Source organism: Labrus mixtus, chromosome 4, assembly GCF_963584025.1.
Source record: "Labrus mixtus chromosome 4, fLabMix1.1, whole genome shotgun sequence".
NCBI lineage: Eukaryota > Metazoa > Chordata > Actinopteri > Labriformes > Labridae > Labrus > Labrus mixtus.
In genome coordinates this window covers 2,298,336-2,319,218 of record NC_083615.1, presented here as the reverse complement: position 1 = coordinate 2,319,218, position 20,883 = coordinate 2,298,336, and the positions used below count along the sequence as shown (strand labels likewise).

The following is a 20,883-nucleotide window of genomic DNA, read 5'->3' as shown; positions in this document are numbered from 1 at the left end:
ACAACTTTCAAGTTCAAGATGTTTTGTTCCTCGTGGCTCACTATTATGAGTTACAAAACGTACAAAAATAATTCAATTGGAATTAAGAATGTAGGTCAAAGTGGTATACTTAATATTTAAGTTGACTAAAGTATAAATATATAAAAAAGACAATATTAGGCTATATGATGTGGATATCTAGAGCAGTGTCACGGTCACTAATTCACAGTTTAATGTGGCAGAAATTAAATTTAAATAAAAAGTTAAATAAACTAAGTTAGTCTTGGAATGTTTTTTGTCTCGAATGAATTCAAATGTATCTCAATTTATCATCTCAAATTCAACTTGAAGTTTTAAGGCCGCCTTTTTAAAGTGCAAACTAGTGTTTATTTTACAGTGTAGCTTCCAAATAGAGCTAATCTCTCCCTCTTCTTGTAGTCATGGTAACCAAAAAGAACAATATTATTATTCTGCAAATGTTAAGTGTCCCAACTTTCACACAAAAACTATTTCGCCCATAAGAGATAAACTAATCTGATTTCTGGTGAAGATAAACAATGTGTACACAAACTTTGACAGATTAAGACTTTTTACTTTAATGGTTCCAGATATGAACAAATGAAGCAAATAAAGAAGGACTATTTCACAAAACTTTTAACATACTGGTACTTGCAGGATTTGTTTATGTTTCCTGTCATAACAAACTGATAACTTTATTTCATCATGTGAAATTTCCAATGATATAATGACATTAAATAAAAAATAGATCTTGGATGCAAAAACAGAGTGACTCACCAGACATTGTGCAATATTTGTTTTGAGAGAAGAAATACTCTACAGCGGATAACCCGAACTAGACTGCCACCTAGTGACAGTGTAGAGAAATATCTCAGAATTCAGAAAGACAACCATGAAGATATTTAAGCAATGAGAGAGAGTGATGATGCTGTCATAAAAAAGTGAAACTGTTTCACAGCAAATGTGCATAAAATACTTTGCTGATGCATTTACTGTTCAGTTTATTTGTTCTGTATGGCAAATTTTCAAGATCCACTTATAAAACAAAATGTGTTATAGGCATTTACATTTTAAATGTATCAATAGTTTTAAAAGTAGCCTATGCAATGTCTGGCGGTTTTATTTTCATTGAAAGCTTTTATTCCAACAATATTTTGTCTTTGTTGTTAAATTCACATGTTGTACATTTAGGAAATTACACATTTAGGTAATGTACGATGCACGGAGGGAGGGAGGGAGGGAGAGCACCAGACAGGATTGTTTACAGCCTGCAGGTCAACAAACCCTATGAGGGACAAAAAATGACTAAAGTATAAATAAATAAATGTTGGGAGAAATGCATACAATAATGTATAAATAAATAAATAAATAATTAAATAAATGCATCAATAAATATATATATATAAATAAATGCATCAAATCATATAAATTAATATATAAATAAATATATTCATAAATGTATTTATGTATTTCTGTGTCCATGTTGTACAAGGAAAAGTAAATATGTAAATTAAGTGGGCCGTCCTAACATTACTGAAGTAGGATTGGTCACTTTTGAAAAACAGACAGAAGCAAATTTACATATATACTTTTCCTCTTACGACCTGGACACAGAAATAAATAGATGTGTAAATGTAAAAATACGAAAATAAATTAATAACTCAATTAATGTGGAAATGTATGCATTGATACATATATAACTGTAGAAATACGCTAATAAATGAATAAATACATGTAAAAATATATAAATAGCCTTTTTCATTAACAAAGTGTATTTATTATTTATTCATTGATGTATTGTTTTCAGCATTTATTTATATATTTATTGATGCATTTATTTAATTATTTATTTATTATTGTATGCATTTCTCCCAACATTTATTTATTTATTTATACTTTAGTAATTTTTTGTCCCTCAGGTTTGTTGACCTGCAGGCTGTAAACAATCCTGTCTGGTGTTCTCCCTCCCTCCCTCCGTGCGTCGTACGTAACCCGCTAAGCTCCACCCCCGGGCTGGCTCTCGCGTACCAGTTACGTATTACCGTAAAAAATAGAAACTTCCAAGATGGCTGAGGCCGTGGACTCCATGCATTTCGCAGCAAACAGCAAAACAAATTCACCTAAACCCCTGATAGCTAAACGGCCGCCGGAGTGCCGACCGCAGTCTTCCAGCGACATTTACCCGCCGCCCCCTAAGAAGGTCCGGGTGGAGGAGAAGGGCCTGAAGCACAGGAAACTGAACGGAGAGGTGTGCGCAGGGGAAAAACACAACGGGAAGCAGAGTTGTGGTAGCCCAGCGAAATGGAGTTTCGGCCCGGCCAAGGCGAGCCACTCCACCGCCGCCGCGGTGCCAGTGACCCCCGCTCGGAAAATCTTCAAAATCAGCAACTTCCTCGCCTCGCCGCCGAAAATGAAGAAGGCGAAAGAGAAACGAGTGAAGGAGAAGGAGAAACGCAGTGAGGCGCAGCGGAGCTCAGCCCTCAGTGTGGACAGACTGAGCCCTGCTAGCTGCCATACAAAGACCGAGAACGGCGACATGAAAATGCTACAGAGAGGTAAGCAAGGCACAGCCAACCTGCTCATTAAAAGCTCTCTATTAAACCACTTCATGCTCAAATTTAAATCTCAATGTTATTCACTAATGCAATAAAATGCATTAAATGTTATTATGTAATTTCCCCATGCCACAGGCCTGAGTGTGTATTAGGCCCAGAGAGAGAGAGATATATACACGTGGAAATGTTTGTTCGTCAGTTCTGTTGCTTCAGCTTGGATGTCTCCTCTCCTGCTCTCTGCACAGATCACCGTGTGAAGGAGAAGGAGAAGAAGAAGTCTAAAGAGTGGAAAAATCACAGAACGCCACCTTTACATGACATTGCAAGAGAAAACGGAGAAGTGTTTTCTCCACAGGAAGGTGAGGATGAAATGTGACAGTGAACAAATGGGATTTTTGTTTTCTTTTTTTTAAGGCACAACTTTTATTACAAAAGTCTGATTTATGTTTTCACCTGGTTGGACTGAGGCAACTTTTCTAAAATTACTATTTACAACAACTACTTGTGGAAACTAAGTCAAATTCATTTAAACAAATTATTCATTACAAAATGTGATAAAATATGTCTTAATTAAAGAACATCAAAATGTTAAAGTTCCTACAAAAACCTTTACACGTGTGTAAATGTCCATGTTTTACACTTAAATGTAGAAATCAAGTATCTCCTCTGAAAATAACTCTGTGAGTCATGACTGTCTACAATGGGTGTAACACCCGAGTCCCACTGTCTGTGATGTTTTCAGAGTTTTCAGAGTCCTATCTTCACTTTGTTTACATCGCCCGGACGGCCGGCTGACTCCTCCCCTCGTGTATAAAAGTTGTTTAATTGAGGGACTAGAGAAAAGAAGAATAACATACTGTACTCACTGATTAACTGTGTTTCTAGATCACGCTCATTTCAGGTAAATTTACATGCAGTGTGAAGATACGAGCATAATAAAGATCACTAGCATTAGCATGCTAACACAACAATGCAGCGCGAGTTGTTTTGGTTTCATGCTGGTGCTCAAGGGCGACATCTGCTGGATCAAAACATCACATATAAAGCCTTTAAGTGTAAAAAACATACAGTTATATAATTGTCTCTGAAGTGTACATGACTGATTGTTCTGAATCAAAACATTTTGTTCTCTCCTTCACAGATTGTCAGGAGAAGCCCAAAGACGGTTCAGAGGACGACCTCCTGCTGAAGAAGCTCAAGAAGAAAAAGAAAAAGAAGCACAAAGACGGCGAGCGGATGAAGGAGAGGCACAGTCGACCCAAAGTGTACCATCGCTCATGTCAAACAGTTTGTTCGGGAGTGTCCTTGGGTTTGCCTGACTTCCTCGGTCGAATGAATGGAAACAACAGCAGCAGCAGCAGTCTACTCCACGCTGCAGCGCCGCCACCGCCGCCGCCACAACACCAACAACAACAACAACAGGATCTTGCCGCTACCTCTGCCTCCATCACCTCCATCGTCAGAGACAGACTCTGCTACAGCTCCCCGCTGCACTGCGTCCCAGAGCCGGGCCTTTCCGGTCTGGAGTTCGGCCGGCTGATCCACATCGAGCAGCAGGCCAACGGGGGCGCGTCTGTGGCGCACGCCTACACCGATCAGCTCTCCTGCCTGTCCCCCGCCGAGATGCAGCGTTTCGCCCAGGAGTTTGTAACGCTGTCGTTCAGCGAGGATAACGCCCAGGCCGCGTGTTTTGTGATGGGGATTATACACGGAGCTGCTTCCTACCTCCCAGACTTCCTGGACTACTTCTCCTACAAGTTCCCCAACGCGCCAGTAAAGATGGAGGTGCTCGGGAAGAAGGACATCGAGACGACAACCATGGTCAACTTCTACTCTCAGGCAAGAGTCTTTTGTTTTTTAAAGGTTTATTTTTGGTCTTTTATTTGAAAGACAGGAAAGTGGATAGAGTCAGAAATCAAGGAGAGAGAGAGTAGGGAACGACATGCAGGAAAGCAGCCACAGGTCGGATTTGAACCTGGGCCGCGCGCACAAACCACTGCACACCAGAGATTTCTTGGATGCATGTTCACATTGCAAATTAGATGGTACATTTAAACCCAAAACATCCAGAGTAGATCGATACAGAAATTAGTGTGAACATTACTGGAAACTAATAAAAATAAAATAATAATAAAAGTCCAGAAGAAAGCACAAGGGTACAAAAACAAGCATACAGACAATAGACAGGACAAGAGATAAAGAGACACACACAGACTTACAAAAAGGGGGGGGGCATGATGAGATTCCAGTTAGGACTGGACGATATGGACCAAAACTCATATCTCTATTTTTTTCACTGAATGGCGATACTCGATATATATCGACATGTCTTTTATTAACAGTCAGTTGCACAAGTTCAACATGTACATGAAAACAAACTACCTGTTTGTGAAGTTAATTAATTGTCTGCATAACAAAATAAACACAGTTGTGTGTTTTGTTATCCGTTTAGTTTGTTGAGAGAGAGAGAGGAGCAGAGTGAAGAGAGAGAGAGAGGAGAAATAGGTGAACTGGCAGATCTACAGAAGACGCTTAAAACGATAATTTAATGCAACATGAACTACATCGATATTAACAATATTGTCCTACCCTATATCTGGATAAAAACTCGATATATCGCCCAGCCCTAATTCCAGTTGCACAATAATCAGAAGGTTGTCAGTCAAAACATGTCAAATTAATCTGCTGAATACTCATCAGTCTAATTTAATTGCTTCACAAAATTAACAAAACTATCCCAAGTCTTATGAAAGTTCAGAAGGGCGAGCGTCTTGTTTTTAAGTTTTAATTTTTCCCTCTCGTTGACTTGTTTACTGAGGAGGGGGCTCTGTATGTTAGAGGATGCTGCAATGTCCACTTTTGATAGTGAGAGCAGCTCAGACTCACACGCTGAAACAACACATCAACAGTTTCTTTGTGTTGAGTTCTCTCTGTCAGTCTTTATCCAGACTGTTGAGGGAAAGAGCTTCACACACACACACACACACACACACACACACACACCACACCTTTCCCGCTCTCGAAAGTGTTTCAGCATCCAGGACATCTTTTTACAGCAAAGTACCGTAATGCGGCGTCACATTGTTTTGTCACTTAACACTGAGTAACTCCGATGTCTGCAATTATAGCACTTTGATTATTTGTTTTTTAAAAGATTCAGTTCCTTCAGTGTGAAAGATATGAAAAAGAAAACAAGCCCCCGCCCCCCCCCCCCCCAGTAATAGATGGTTATTGTTGTTATCTCTTAACTTCCCCACCAGTATCTGAAGTCAGTAGTGAAACTTTATGATCTTGATTCTTTATAATTGTTTGACGTCGTACAGAATCGGTATGAAATAATTTCCTCTGTAATTTCAAACAATGAAGTGCTCAGTCCTAATCTGAAAATCCCGTCATATGAGTGAAATTGAAAAGATATCAACAGGAATTTTGCAGTCAGGGACCAGAACAAAAATATGAGCACAAGTTCAGACTGTTAAATCCAAGTGTGTTTTATATCGAGGTTTTCTTTTAATGTTTGTTAGAGGAGCCTTTTGATAAATGATTTCCATTCCAAATTTTGTTTTCTTAAATTTACAATTATTCCATGTCACACTTGTAACAGTGCAACATAGTGACACTGGGTGTACTGTTTCAGACCCTTCCACTTTAAAAAGTTTTAACTTGTATTAAGTCGGCTGAAATGATTGATCTCAACTTTTACAACTTTTGAAAATCATTGCATTCTTCTACCAAGATGAGTTTCCTCCAAATAAATTGTCTGTGCACTAAAATCTCAGATGAAAACGTAACCCCAGGCTTCCTACATTTCATAAGAACCTGCTTTATTCAATAACTGGCTGATGCAAAGAAAACTAAAACCTGGAGTGCGCAGAAGAGAGCTGGAGTTTGTATTAACATAATGAAAGTTTTGACAGCAAACACGGCAGAATGTGCAGTTTCTTTGGACGTAACCTGGAGCGCCCTACACTCGAGAAAATACAACCAAACACTGGAAACTCAGACGTTATTATTTGTTTAATGACTCACCGTGTCAATCACCGGCAGTGAGAAGCTTTTATATGATAGATGCTAACATCACATGCACTTCAGTTACATCTGCTGTTCACTTATTTTTACTCATAGAAGTCCTATAGGGGTTCAAAAATATTTGTATTTTCTCATTTTACATGTTTTTTCTTACTCTGGCGATTCTGATGCACACTGCTCTGATACCTGTCATCAGACGGTGAGCAGTGGTGGGTTGGGCCTGATCCAGAAATACCCATCGAGGGAGAAGAGCAGACGTGCTTATCGTCCTTTTTTCAGACTGTCCGAAATTCCCATTAACAACACCTATAATAAAATCTAAATTATAAAGTATCTTTACTCCGCTCCTCTACAGTTTCATTTGAATTCCGATCACTTCATCATTCCCCGCCGTCGTGCCGCCCCTCTGTTAAGTATTACATCTTTAAAACGAAGAAAGCAAACATGCACAATCCGCATTTTTGTTTCAGTTATTTTTGTTTGTTTATAAAAGAAAAACAAGGAAATCTGTTAATTGCTCTCAAGAAAAGTAATGACATGTTGAGAGTTCTGCTTTTTCCTTCTCCCTCATTAGAAAGTATTTTTTATTTATTTAAAAAATAGAGCTGTTTTAATACAATTTCTTCTCCCTGAAAAGTCCTTCTGATCGTATTTCTGTTGATTCTTAGCCGTTTATGACTCGCACTGTTTTGAGGTGATATTATTTCTGTCATTGTCTTGTGTCGAGACATTAACTTATTAATTATCTATAGCTTTTGTAAATTTACACAATAAGGAAATCGGATCCACCTTGGTCAACGTTTAGTTAAATAATGTTACATAGGATAAAAAATATCACACACAGTTTCATATTTTCAACATGAAAAAATCCATTTGAATTTAGGTCAGCAAAACCTCATAAATATTCAAGCTGGAGACCCCACACTGAGAGACAAAGTTTCCAGGGTATTCCTCATCAGTGTTTCCCCCAGGTTGATCTAGCTGTTTTCACATATGCTCTCCTTCAGTCACACACACTGCCCCTGAAATCCTCCTGTGTTGGCTGTTAATAAACACCTAACAGCTTCAGAGAGTTTTCAGGAGTCCGTGCATCTCAGCCTCTCCCAAACTTCAGACTGCCGCGGCCCGCTTTGAAATACAAAATCACTCCGGGGCCCGTTATAAAACATTTTTTATGACTACAGCTATAACTTTCAGTTAGGGTAAATTATTGGACATGACAACATGATATTATGGCGAGATAGACACAAAGGTTTAGTAAACATTATGTCCATGAAGAGTCATGACACGCCTTACTGATCACTTAAAGTGTTGACTCATGGTGAATCATCATTATTGTGATATTTTTTAAATTGGTGGAGGGCTTTTCACGGCCCACCTGAAGTACCCACACGGCCCACCAGGGGGCCGCCGCCCACACTTTGGGAAGCACTGCACTATCTGATATCAAGGGGGGGCATTAGGTATGCATGGACTGTATAAAACTCAGTGATGTCACCCATTGGTTTCAAGTCCATTGGTGGCAGTCCATAATATACAAAAAATGCTTTCTCAACCAAACTTTTGGTCTTCTTCATAACGGGCAAAGATGTGCAGCTGAGTCGAAACCCATCATGCATTCAGTCGTATTAAAATATGCACAGTAGTACAGTTTTATTGCAGTGCCTCTGGGTGGGGGGGGGGGCTTCAGTTTTCATTTTGGCAATCTGAATCAGAAATACTTTATCCATCCCAGGGGGGGGAAATGTGTTAAATCACCTCTCGTTTTAGAGCATCACGTCCTGTGACAGGGCTCGTGCTTCTGCTTTGACTGTCCTTGCTTAGGTTCATTTTTTATTAAATCTATTAAATATGACATAATTGGCACCTCGTTTCATTATGTCATTAGCTCTATTCAGAATGCTGTTTCAAGGCGCAATATCTACGTCCCTGTTACGTTTGGGCCTTTAACTATGAATGTTGGGGAGGGAGGCATAATGGGGCGGGGGAGAAAGTGATCCCCGTCTGTACTGTCATCGGAGGAGGAGGAGCAGGGCAGCACTGTGTGTGTGTGTGTGTGTGTGTGTCTGACCGTGTGTCTATTTGGAGCGCCTGCTGTGCAGTGCTTGTGAATTCCCCCGACTGGGACACCAATGTTACACCGTCTAAGAATTGATGTGAATGTACAAAGATGTAATGACGGGGTTAACATTACACTCCTTTACCTGCTGAATGATGCTCCCCTTTTATTCACTTCACATGACAGTGTCACAGTTGTGTAATAGTAACGGTTTGGTTGTGTAACAGCGGTGCACCTTTTTGTACTTCATGGTTTTAATGTCACTTGTACTACATGATTGACTTTACTCTACAGGATATTTTATTATTTTGCTGTGTGTGTGTAGAGGACGGTTTTAATGTCCCAGAGTGAAAACATGGCCTACAGACAACAATCAATAATCAGAATAAAAACAGAACTGCAGACGGCCTTGGTCTTAATTCCAAAGATTCAACGATCAGGTTCTTGTTTTTCTGTATAGACTACTGGGAGAAAATCCCTTGGGGCATGATCAGCGATGATTTCAACCAGGTGTAGATCATCAAATTAAGGGAAACAGTTTAAGATGTGTATTATTTTAATAAGCCAGCTGATGTAAAAATGAAATCGCCTCGTTGTCTGCACCAAAATTCTGACCCTTATCATCCAGGATCAACAGGAATCGACTGATAGGTTTACTGCATTTCTCACTGAAATAAACTTAAGTAAGCATAAACAAATAAATGGAATCTGAAGCACTTGCAATTTAAGAATTAAATATAAAGGTGGGGAAAACATTTTTCTTTGGTCTTCAAGAATTTAACAAATATTGGCTGCCCCCCCCCCAGGAATGGTTATTGTTTGATTTTTACTAGAATCATATCAAAGCTTAAAAAAACGTGTGACTTCACAACCTTAATCACAACACATATGGGTGTGTGAGAAGCAGCCAATTTAAAGACATTTAACTGCCAATCCACAACATTAAATAAAACAAAGAGAACCGCAGAACAAACACGGGCGGCGCTGTTACTGTTCATATCACACAACACGCAGCAGATGAATGATTTAAATCCTCAAAGCCTTGATGTGACTATGGCTACTTATGATCATTCATTGCCCGTTCCTCTTTAGGTCCACACACACACACACACACACACACACACACACACACACACACAAAGCTTTTTATTCAGATATGACGGACAATTTTTGCCTTCTTATGTCATCAGCCAAATGAACTCACCCTGAACCCGGTAATCCCTTCCATTGACCTCCTTGATGCCACATGCTCACTCTGTTTCATTAGCTGATGCTAACTTGTGAACATTATCAGTTTAACTCACTAAATGTCCTTCATCCTATTATCTCTTTTTCATCTTTTTTATCCCGATTATTTGGCTTTCTAAATTAACTGAGGTCCCTCAGCTTCTTTAAAGTCTTCAAGAGTAAACAAAAAAGTCAATTAAATTGCACTCTTACACGAACTGGACAGGGAGTCTACTGGAGATGGGGAACAAATCAATTTATGTAAAATAAATCGAGATTCTTATCTTGTGAGATTTTAAATAGATTAATAACTTCCAAAAACCTGCTAAATGCTAAGGCTAGCTCTTAACCCTCATGCATCACTGTGGACATTTCTGTCCATTTGGTCAGATTTTTCCTCTTCATCTGGACATCATTTTGTCTGTTAGTGCATATGGCACCATTTATTGTAAGAAAGTCTCTTGACACATTTTGGAATGCACATTTTTTTTTTTTTAATAGATCAATAGAACAGTGAAACATGTTTACTACCCTCTGAAGTCACTGAGGACAAAAATGTCCACTTCCAAAAAACTGATATAAAAATAGAACAGATTGATATTTGTTTCAACTTTTTTCTGCATAAATCTCTTAAACAACTTCAGCCCTGCTCAAAACTACCAAACATTCAATCATTTTTAGGAATTTAACCCTTTAAATGCCAGTTTGATTACTTGATGTCACTGTTGTTATTTAAGAAAAAAACACAAAATTAGTTATCTTCCAGATAACAAATATTTGGTGGCTGGGGGATTTTTTTAAATCAGTCTTGGATATGTCAAAGATTATCCAAAATATTGACTTTGATGCATTGTTAGTTTTTGTGTAGCATCAGATTTAAACTGTAGTTCACAGTTTGGACATTGGAGGGCGAAAATGTCCAATTTACAAAAACTGCTATAAAAATAGAACATTCATATTTTTTTCTTTTTTTGGCATAAATCTCTTAAACAACTTCAGCCCTGCTCAAAACTATCAAATATTGAGTAATTATCAGGAATTTAACTATTTAAATGCCAGAATCAAGTAATCAAACTGGCATTTAAAGGGTTAAATTCCTGATAATTACTCAATATTTGATAGTTTTGAGCAGGGCTGAAGTTGTTTAAGAGATTTATGCAGAAAAAAGTAGAAAAGAATATCAATCTGTTCTATTTTTAAAGCAGCTTTTTGGCATGGACGTGTTGTCCTTAGTGTCTTAAGAGGGTAGTAAATTAAACTGATGCCTGAGGGTTTTAAACTCAGTAGAATGTCAAATGGAGCAGCAGGAATTTCAGCCAGTCTCACAGATGACTGGAGTAGATCCTGAAGTATGTACTAATTCATAAATAGACTTTTTGAGTCATGAATCCAGAATCGTTTTGAATCGAAAATAGATTCTGAATTGAACTGAATGAGACACCCATAAGATTCCCAGCCCTGGAGTCTACTACAGGAGGTCTTGATTGAAACGTTTGAGAATAAAGGACATTAAATAGTTGAGGCAGACCTTGGTACCTCCTTTATATATTGTGTGAGAAGAAACTAGTGCTTATGACATAACCGAAATCTTTGCATTTAAGTTCCTGTTTATTACCAAGCTGTTACTAATAATTGGTGCTTTAATAGAGGAACAGAAACGTTAACACCATTTATCTTAAAAACCCAGACAGTCCTGGCCTTTGATAAAACTTAAATTCAATTAAATTGTTTTGCTTTTCTTTAGAATCAGATTTATTGTCCAGGTATGTTTACACACACAAGGAATTTAACTTTGGTGAACTGTGCTCTCTTATGTACAGGTACAACATTAAATATCAACAATAAACAGAATACGAAAAGACTCATATTTACATGACTAAATATGAAACAGTGCAGTGGTGAATAGTGCAAAAGATGCTGAAGTAACATGATGAGTAAAATGCAGTTATGTGACAGATGGCTCAATTAAGATGTCAATTACAGTATTTACATAAATAAGTGTGTGGATTGATCATTTAAATTAAACAATGTGTATATATATATATATATATATATATGTATCTGTTTGTGTTTTAGATCCACTGAGGGAGGTGCATGTCTGTCATGATTTTTCATGCATAAAATATTCACAACATATTTTTTTAAACGTGTCTCAACAGTCAGTGAAGTACATTTCAATCTAATTGTTGATGTAGTCAAAGTATAAATAATTCATATCAGCTGGGTCTGACCTTTTTATTATTGGTTGTCCCTCCTGCAGGTGAAGCGGACATATTCCCAGGGAACGTACCGCGCCGGGGCCATGCGGCAGGTCAGTCTGGTCGGGGCTGTGGACGAAGAGGTCGGGGACTACTTTCCCGAGTTCATAAACATGTTGGAGGATTCTCCCTTTCTAGAGGTTAGTGTGTTTATGTCTGCGGACTTGTGAAGAGCCTGTCTTATGTTTCTTTGTTAATGGCTATAAATCTATAACAAAAAAGTTTGTTGACTCTGTTAACGCAGCGGACTTTGCCCTGGGGCACGTTCTCCAGTCTGCGGCTGCAGAGCCCCACTGAGAGCGATGACGGCCCCATCATGTGGGTCAGACCCGGAGAGCAGATGATCCCTATGGCAGACATGCCGAAATCACCCTTCAAGAGGAAAAGGTGGGCTGTCGAAGTGATGCCTAAAATATTTGAATTGAAATACTTTGATCTTACCTTTTTAAGCACCACTATATGTACCATCCCCTGAACAAGTTCTGACTGTTGGGAATAAATTTGGGTTTCAGGTCCACCAATGAGATAAAGAACCTGCAGTATTTACCCAGAGCCAGCGAGCCCCGGGAGATGCTGTTTGAGGATCGGACAAGAGCCCATGCTGACCATATTGGTCAGGGGTTTGAGAGACAGACTACTGCTGCTGTGGGCGTGCTGAAGGCTGTGCGCTGCGGAGAGGAGTGAGTACACAGTAACATGTCTTATTCCTCATCACACAGTTAATGCAAATACTCACAGGCCTGTTTAGAATTGGACTAATCTTCTTATTATTATTTTATTCATTTATTTATTTATTTATTTATTTTGATTGTAAGTGTTAGTATTAGTTTTACTCTATTATTATTTCTTGTCTGTATTATTGATTTTGCACCAATGTACCTCTTATTATTTAATTTACTTTATTACTACTGTTTTTAATTGTTGTGTCTTATTGGTGGAATTGTCATTGTGGGGGTGGAGTGGCAGGGGGAGGGGTCGGATGGGTGGCTTAATAGGAAACTTGTAGGATGTCATTGTATTGTTATGTGTGCCGAAACCTTAGAAAATGGCAATAAAATATGTTCATAAACATAAAAGAATACAACGTAAACGCTGTGCCTGACGGCTTAAATACGAGAAGCCCATTTCCTCCGTTCCTATACACAGATAAAAATGTTAACACTGTAGGAGCTGACCCAATGTGTTTAACCACCTCAACCACAATTAGCACATACATTGTGGAACCTTTTACTCTACAATTGTTGTGTGTAAAAAAACAGTCTTGCTAAGGACTTTGTTGTGTGTTGCCTTACAGCAGCGACGCTCCTGCCCGGATCACCAAAGATGTCGTGTGTTTCCACGCCGGAGATTTTCCAGATGTGGTCATGAGGCTGCAGCTGGACCTCCATGAACCTCCCCTGTCCCAGGTGGGTTGCATTTATTTAGTTGTTCCCGGTAGGATTCAAGGATTTAAATAGACATAAACAAATGTTTCCGCTTGTCAGAACAAACCTCAAAGAGCCGGAGGCAGCAAACACTGATGACATGATATGAGAGTATTCAGGTGCTGAAGAGACATGGAGCCTGTGGACACTAAAAACACTGAGATAAAGGAGAGTGGATATTTGTCCTGAATTTGCCAGCTTGCCAGAAACATGTCCCATCTCTGCTGCACACTCAAATCAACTCTGTAAATGCAATTTGAATAAGTAAAGTTTGTTTTTACAATTGTATCCCCTAGTGCAGCTTTTCCCAAACTTAAGACCGCAGCGGCCCGCTTTGAAATACAAAATCACTCCGGGGCCCGTTATAAAACATTTTTTATGACTACAGCTATAACTTTCAGTTAGGGTCAATTATTGGACATGACAACATGACATTATTAAAGTTTACTAAACAATATGTCCATGAATAGTCATGACACGCCTTACTAATCACTTAAAGGGTTGACTCATGGTGAATCATCATTATTGTGATATTTATTTTATTTGTAAAATTGGTGGAGGGCTTTTCGTGCCCCACCTGCAGTACCCACACGGCCCACCAGCGGCCCACACTTTCGGAAGCACTGCTCTAGAGTCAAAAACGTCAAGTAATACATTTCAAATGCAAAAAAAGAAAAACCTCAGAGCTCGTTCTCTCGACCTGTTGACTCTGTTATCAGTGTGAAGTGTGATTCTCATGAGGATCTTTTTTTTTTCTACAATGTTAGAATTGAAAATTTGATCATTACTGAAAGTATTTTGTGTTCCCTTTGCTCCTCCGCAGTGCGTGCAGTGGATTGACGATGCCAAGCTGAACCAGCTGAGGAGGGAGGGGATCCGATACGCTCGGATACAACTCTACCACGATGACATCTACTTCATCCCCAGAGGAGTCGTCCACCAGTTCAAAACCGTGTCCGCCGTCTGCAGTCTGGCCTGGCACATCAGACTCCAACAGTATCACCAGCATGAAGAGAAGGAGGAGGACCAGTGTGCACCCAGAGAAGAACCACTTCATATCAAAGAGGAGGAAGAGGAGGAGGAGGAGGAGGAGGAGGAAGATGATGATGATAAGGAGGTAGAGGAGGTGGCATGCGACCCAGTTGTTGATACAGTGACAAAAAAGGAAGAGATGTACGCTGAGGAAAGAGAGGGAGCTCACACGCTGATTTTTACAAAAGAAGAGCAGGAGAACGCCGAGCCGAAGGAAGTGTCAACAACACTGTCTCTACCTTCCATTAAACAGGAGAGCGATGAAGATGTAGTCACTCGTACACTAACGGAGCCTAACGCTGAGGAAGATGAGAACGGGGAGTGTAAGGGAGGGGGGGATGAAGGTGCAGAGACGCTGCAGGAGGAGGAGGCTGGAGTGGACAGTGCAGCCGTAAAGACACTACAAGTGAGGAAGGAGAACGACCTGGAGGAAGAGAGGCAGCTGAAGACGACGACACCGGGTCAAGGTCTGAAAGAGAAAACTAAAGATAGCATAGGTAGCACTTACAACACGCATCAAATCAAAAAGGAAAAAGATAAAGTAAAGAGGGATAAAGATGAGAAGGAGAGGGTGAAAGAGAAGAAGGACAAGGAGAGAAGTAAAGAGAAGGACAGGGATAAAAAGGACAAGGGGAAAGACAGGGACAAGGTGAGAGAGCAGGAGAGATTTAAGACCGAGGGAGGCGCGTCGACGCAGCCGAGCAGAAAAAAAGAGGAAGACGAGCGGACGAAAGAGGGCGGCAAAGCCTCTCAGACGTCCCTGCACGCGCACAGAGACGAGAAGTGGGCCTCGAAGGAGTGGGACTCGAAGACGCAGCCCCACGTCAAGAGAGAGAAGGAGCACGCGGGGAGCGATAAAGACGGGAAGGGAGCGTCTCACAGAGAGGAGGCTCGAGACGCGAGCTCGCATAAACACAAGTCGTCTCACGGGAAGAAGGAGAAGAGCGGGCAGAGAGAGGGCAACGCGTCGGGCGCGGCGCAGGCAAAGTCGGGGAGAGACGACGGGAAGGCGGTAGCTCAAAAACCTCTGAGCGTTCAGGTTAAGAAGGAAGGAAAGAAGGAGAAAGACGTGAACAGTAAAGAGGAGAGGAAGAAGCCCGCCGCCGCCGCCCCGCCGCCAGAACACAAGCAGCCGCGGACGCTCATCACCTTCGACCTCTTTAAGCCCATGGAGGCTCACCAGACTCTGGCCCTTTCCTTCACAGACAGTCGACCTAAGAGCCACCATCATCACGGTGACTCTCGAGGCTCCTCCTCAAAGCCCGGCTCTGACTCTCGGACACTTGTGCCCTCGAAAGGACCAAAAGTAAAGGACTCCACGCAGGGGAAACCCGCCACGCCCTTACAGGACACGAGGCCGCAGCAGCACTCATTAAAACAGCCCCTTAAAACACACACGCCCCAAACACAGAAAGACTTCTTAATATGAATGTCTAAGTCTTCTTTTTATTTACTGTACAACTTTGCGCAGAGGCTTCGTTAAAGTACTTGAAGATGCATCCTCGCTTCAGACTTCAACTGGTCTTTTTTTTTAATTTGTAATAATTGACGAGCGGGTGCATTCCATTACTTTGCTGACACACTTAAAGGCTTTATATGTGATTTTTTGATCCAGCAGATGTCGCCCTTGAGCACCAGCATGAAACTAAAACAACTTGCGCTGCGTTGTTGTGTTAGCATGCTAATACTAGTGATCTTTATTCTGCTCGTATCTTCACACTGCATGTAAATTTACCTGAAATGAGCGTGATCTAGAAACACAGTTAAGCAGTGAGTATGTAGAAATCAAGTATCTCCTCTGAAAATAACTCTGTGAGTCATGACTGTCTACAATGGGTGTAACACCCGAGTCCCACTGTCTGTGATGTTTTCAGAGTTTTCAGAGTCCTATCTTCACTTTGTTTACATCGCCCGGACGGCCGGCTGACTCCTCCCCTCGAGTATAAAAGTTGTTTAATTGAGGGACTAGAGAAAAGAAGAATAACATACTGTACTCACTGCTTAACTGTGTTTCTAGATCACGCTCATTTCAGGTAAATTTACATGCAGTGTGAAGATACGAGCATAATAAAGATCGCTAGCATTAGCATGCTAACACAACAATGCAGCGCCAGTTGTTTTGGTTTCATGCTGGCATATAAAGCCTTTAAGTCCAGTGACGCAGGGAAAAAGAGGATGCACTCTCCAAGTATTTTATCAGTGCCTAAGAATGTAAGCTAAGTAGCTCACTTCACGTTTGTTAGCGAATGTAATGTAGGCTCTATATAAAAATGTTATGTGACCCCATGTGTCAGTGCCTGTGCACTACTTAGCTTCTCTCTTGGAAGAATCCTATTTTAGGTACTGGACTAACCGATCTGAAAACAACCAATCCTTGCTACCTGCGATAGGAAATTTTTACGTTCACTGTATCCGACATTTCAGCACGTCACCGGGGCTGATTCTGAAATGCTCTTTGCCGTTTTTTGCTTTACTCGATGGGAGTTTGTTGTTTATAACACTCCAAAAAATCTTGGCAAAAAAAAGTAGTTGTTTTCAGACTGGAAGTGGTTTGACTCACACAGGGCTGTAAATGATACTGTATGTACCAAAACTGTACAGTATAGATGTTATTAGCACCAATGTGAGAAAATGTATACAGAAATTTGCATATATTTTTTGTAAGACAAGTTTTATTTTCCATAGAACTTATTTATATCATTTACCGTCTGTTTTTATTTGAAACCAATGTATGTGAAAAAAAATTGTTGTAAATACATTTTATTTCTTAAGATAAGACTTGGTAGTGTGATTTATACTCTTGATCAGAACCTCTCAATAAATGGTTCAAAAATATCGACTTGAGTTTGTCTCCTGCATGTCATCACTACAGATTTAATGAGATCAGTTTTAGCTTCTTTGGTGGCTGAAGTCTACGCAGAGGAAGATTTTGGTTTAGTAACTCAGGTTTTTAAAAGATGCCAAAGTGCTAAATATGTAGAATAGTGCAGGCAGGGTGTGACTAATGACATACTGTGAATAATAGTTTATATATGCAATAACGGTCTTAAAACAGAAAAGTGATCACAGGTTAAAAATAATCCTAACAGCAGCTGTTTGACGGAGAATCACAACTTTGCACACAGCCATGGATATTTTTTTAAACTGTAGTTTAGAGGGACGGTAGAGAGGGAGTTACTGATTAGGGTTTGGTTGTTTGGTGACGCTGTTGACCATTTAGCTAATATTTGCCATAAGCCCCCTTTCTTTGTAAAATAACAATTTAAAAAGATTTGCACCAGGCATCCATTTTTCATCTTAACTCCTAGATCAAAACTTTAAAGTTTTTATCTGTGATTTTTCACACTTAAATGTAGAACTCAAGTATCTCCTCTGAAAATAACTCTGAGTCATGACTGTCTACAATGGGTGTAACACCCGAGTCCCACTGTCTGTGATGTTTTCAGAGTTCTATCTTCACTTTGTTTACATCGCCCGGACGGCCGGCTGACTCCTCCCCTCGTGTATAAAAGTTGTTTAATTGAGGGACTAGAGAAAAGAAGAATAACATACTGTACTCACTGCTTAACTGTGTTTCTAGATCACGCTCATTTCAGGTAAATTTACATGCAGTGTGAAGATACGAGCAGAATAAAGATCGCTAGCATTAGCATGCTAACACAACAATGCAGCGCGAGTTGTTTTGGTTTCATGCTGGTGCTCAAGGGCGACATCTGCTGGATCAAAACATCACATATAAAGTCTTTAATGAGTCCAGTATTTAACCTGTGGCTCACTTTTAAATGGCTGTGTTTGAATCTGTTGTGAAAACAAACATATACATAGAAACATCACCATCCATGTAACACATGGGAATTGCGATATGCTGATTTGGTTGCTATATGCTAACCTGAGTCCTGACAAATAAACATTGTGAATTTTGTGATTTTCAAAACAATACACTGGATGATTTTATTTTGAAAGATACTTGCTTCCCTTCTGTTTTTAAACATTAAGCATTAAGTTAACTAAGCTACTATTTAAAACACAAAGTTCAGGCCATCAACACTTTTATTCTGAAAATCTGGGTTTAGCAATCTTTGGGTATTTATCACAAAATAAATACAAACTTTAAGTAAGTTTCATTTACTAAATATCTTACCAATAACAGCACAGATATCTGCATATTCTGAGCTCTGATATAAACCTGAGCGAGTGGACCTTGAGTTAGGATTGCTGTGGTTCATAATAAATGTTAAAACTCAACTTAAGAGGATTTTATTAATGAGAGATTAGTGATGGGCAATATTTGGAAATCTCAATTTAGAGTATGAAGAATCATCTCTCTTCCTGGTGTCTGGTTAAAGCGTATTAATCTGTTGATGGGGAGCTCAGTGTTTTTAAAATCCTAAATATAGGTGGACTAACGGAGCTCGACTAAAACAGTAAAATTGAATCCGACTGTGTAATGACATGAGGGGGTTTGAGGTTTCTTACAGCATTAAAAAGGTATGTGTTGTACTTTCATAGTGATTTCATTTTATCTGTTTAATATGGCTCACAGTGCAAACTAGTGCAGATCTAAAACCATTGTTACAACGTTACTGTAACCACGTGTACATGTGGTCACCTTAAAAGTAAAACCTGATTTTAAAGCGAGAGACAAAAGGCACTCTTCATTCTGAAAGGTGAAGAGAAAATAATATTAATCCTACGAATGAGTGGTGCACATGAAATATTCACAAAGGTGCAGTTTGAACAAGTCTTCTTAGTGTGGTGAGAGAAAAAGATGCACCGCTCCAACTTTCTCCACGATGTGTAGAACTCATTAAACACTCCTAACCCGATGTGTGACTCACAGATTAAACAGTTTGTTATCCCAAAACAAAAAACTGTTTTGATGTTTGGATCAATCAGGACTGACTGAAACTCCATCCAAATGTCTTTCCTGATAACAATCCACTGGAGGGGTTGGTGCATCCTAAATCAGAGATGCTCGAGTTTATAAGCTTTTCCATTGCAGGTTATTCTGCTTCAGTCCCTCCGGTAGTGGAAAACGCTGTGTCCCAGCTCCACCAGTGCCCCCCCCAGCAGCACCCACAGAGGCACACACACAACACTGACCCACGTCTCAAAGAGCCTCTCCAGGTGCGAGCACAGAGTCAGACAGAAGGCCAGCTTCAGCAGCAGCGCCGTCAGATACCACAGCCTCCTCTTCAGACTCTGCTCGCCGTCCCTGGGGTCAAAGTCAGGCTTGCAGCGTCCCGCCATCTTCACCACGAGCATGAGGATGAGGATGGTGTCAAAGGTCCAGACGGGGAGGAAGACGAGAAACCAGTTCCAGTGGATCTTAGAGTCCAGCTTGAGGACGAGCATGATGAGGAAGATGAGGGCGAAGATCCAGGAGAGGAGGACTCGCTGGGCCAGGGACATCTTCATCTACAGAGGACAGGCGCAGAGCCGATGACCCCCAACAGGAGAGACTGAGGACCACAGGGATCTGAAAATACACAATTTAAATCACACAGCAGACACATTTCCACTGTCATCATACATTAAATATCATATCCCACAGAGTTAACTTGATTCAGTCATTAAAAGTCCCACAACAAGACAACAAGGCTTCAGAAATCCTCCTGATGTTTCTTCTACTCAGACCTGAGGCTCCCGGATGTTAGCTTGTGAAACCCAAACAAACGAACACATACAGAGAAAAAACAAGTCTTACCAAGTCGACTCGGGACAAGAAGGAGCAACTATTACTATCCAAACTCTTAAACAAACAACTTCGTTATTTGTCACTCGTTTAAAGCGACAACTTAGCTGTTAGCTCTTTCCAGCCTGTTACTCCAAGCAGCGGTTGTCATCGGCAACTGCAACTGTTCACTTCCGGCTCTGCGGTGCCGTTTTTCTTCTTCTTCTCTTGATTTTATGTTGGCGGTTGACAAACCAGTTTAAAGGTGCATCGACACCTACTGGACTTGAGTGTGGAGCAAGTGGATTAACAGACAAATCAATAAAACAAAACAAAGATTAAAAACTTAAACACAAAAAAGAGAAAGAAAAACGCAAAAATAAATAAATAAATAAATAATAATAATAATAATAATAATAATAATAATAAATAAAATGTGTGTATATATTCCATCTGGCTCTTATTTGTGTAAATATTTCTTGTACCTATTATTGAAATCTTACTTACATTCCTATTCTATTTGATTAATATTTTTATTACTATTATTATTTATTTACTATTTTATTATTTATAAAATATAATTTTATAAATATATTATATTACTATTTATATTATTACTATTTTGAAT

General features: G+C 39.9%; 3 protein-coding genes across 4 annotated transcripts in view; 2 read left to right on the top strand and 1 right to left on the bottom strand.

Annotated features, from left to right (window-relative positions):
- Positions 1–17,416, top strand: part of LOC132972342 (membrane-associated guanylate kinase, WW and PDZ domain-containing protein 2-like) — a 212,363-nt gene extending 194,947 nt beyond the window's left edge. The window contains exon 23 of the mRNA XM_061035100.1: positions 16,690–17,416. The gene's annotated coding sequence lies outside the window, so the exon portion shown is untranslated. The remainder of the gene's footprint in view (positions 1–16,689) is intronic.
- On the top strand, positions 1,964–17,416 carry LOC132972344 (lysine-specific demethylase RSBN1L-like). Its single transcript, XM_061035109.1, has 8 exons — positions 1,964–2,552; positions 2,798–2,911; positions 3,694–4,391; positions 12,128–12,265; positions 12,370–12,512; positions 12,638–12,805; positions 13,420–13,531; positions 14,373–17,416. The coding sequence occupies exons 1-8, from the start codon at positions 2,063–2,065 to the stop codon at positions 16,008–16,010; spliced, it is 3,501 nt and encodes a 1,166-aa protein (XP_060891092.1). The 5' UTR covers positions 1,964–2,062; the 3' UTR covers positions 16,011–17,416.
- On the bottom strand, positions 17,234–20,471 carry tmem60 (transmembrane protein 60). Of its 2 annotated transcripts, none has more exons than XM_061035138.1 (3): positions 20,289–20,471; positions 19,023–20,060; positions 17,234–18,983 (listed from the first exon to the last, which is right to left on the bottom strand). In XM_061035138.1, exon 2 carries the CDS (start codon positions 19,997–19,999, stop codon positions 19,595–19,597), a length of 405 nt encoding a protein of 134 aa, XP_060891121.1. In that variant the 5' UTR covers positions 20,000–20,060; positions 20,289–20,471; the 3' UTR covers positions 17,234–18,983; positions 19,023–19,594. The 2 variants fall into 2 exon arrangements, with proteins under 2 accessions (XP_060891121.1, XP_060891122.1); XM_061035139.1 differs by having other exon boundaries at positions 17,234–18,992; positions 19,034–20,060.
- Positions 20,472–20,883: the final 412 nt, after the last annotated feature.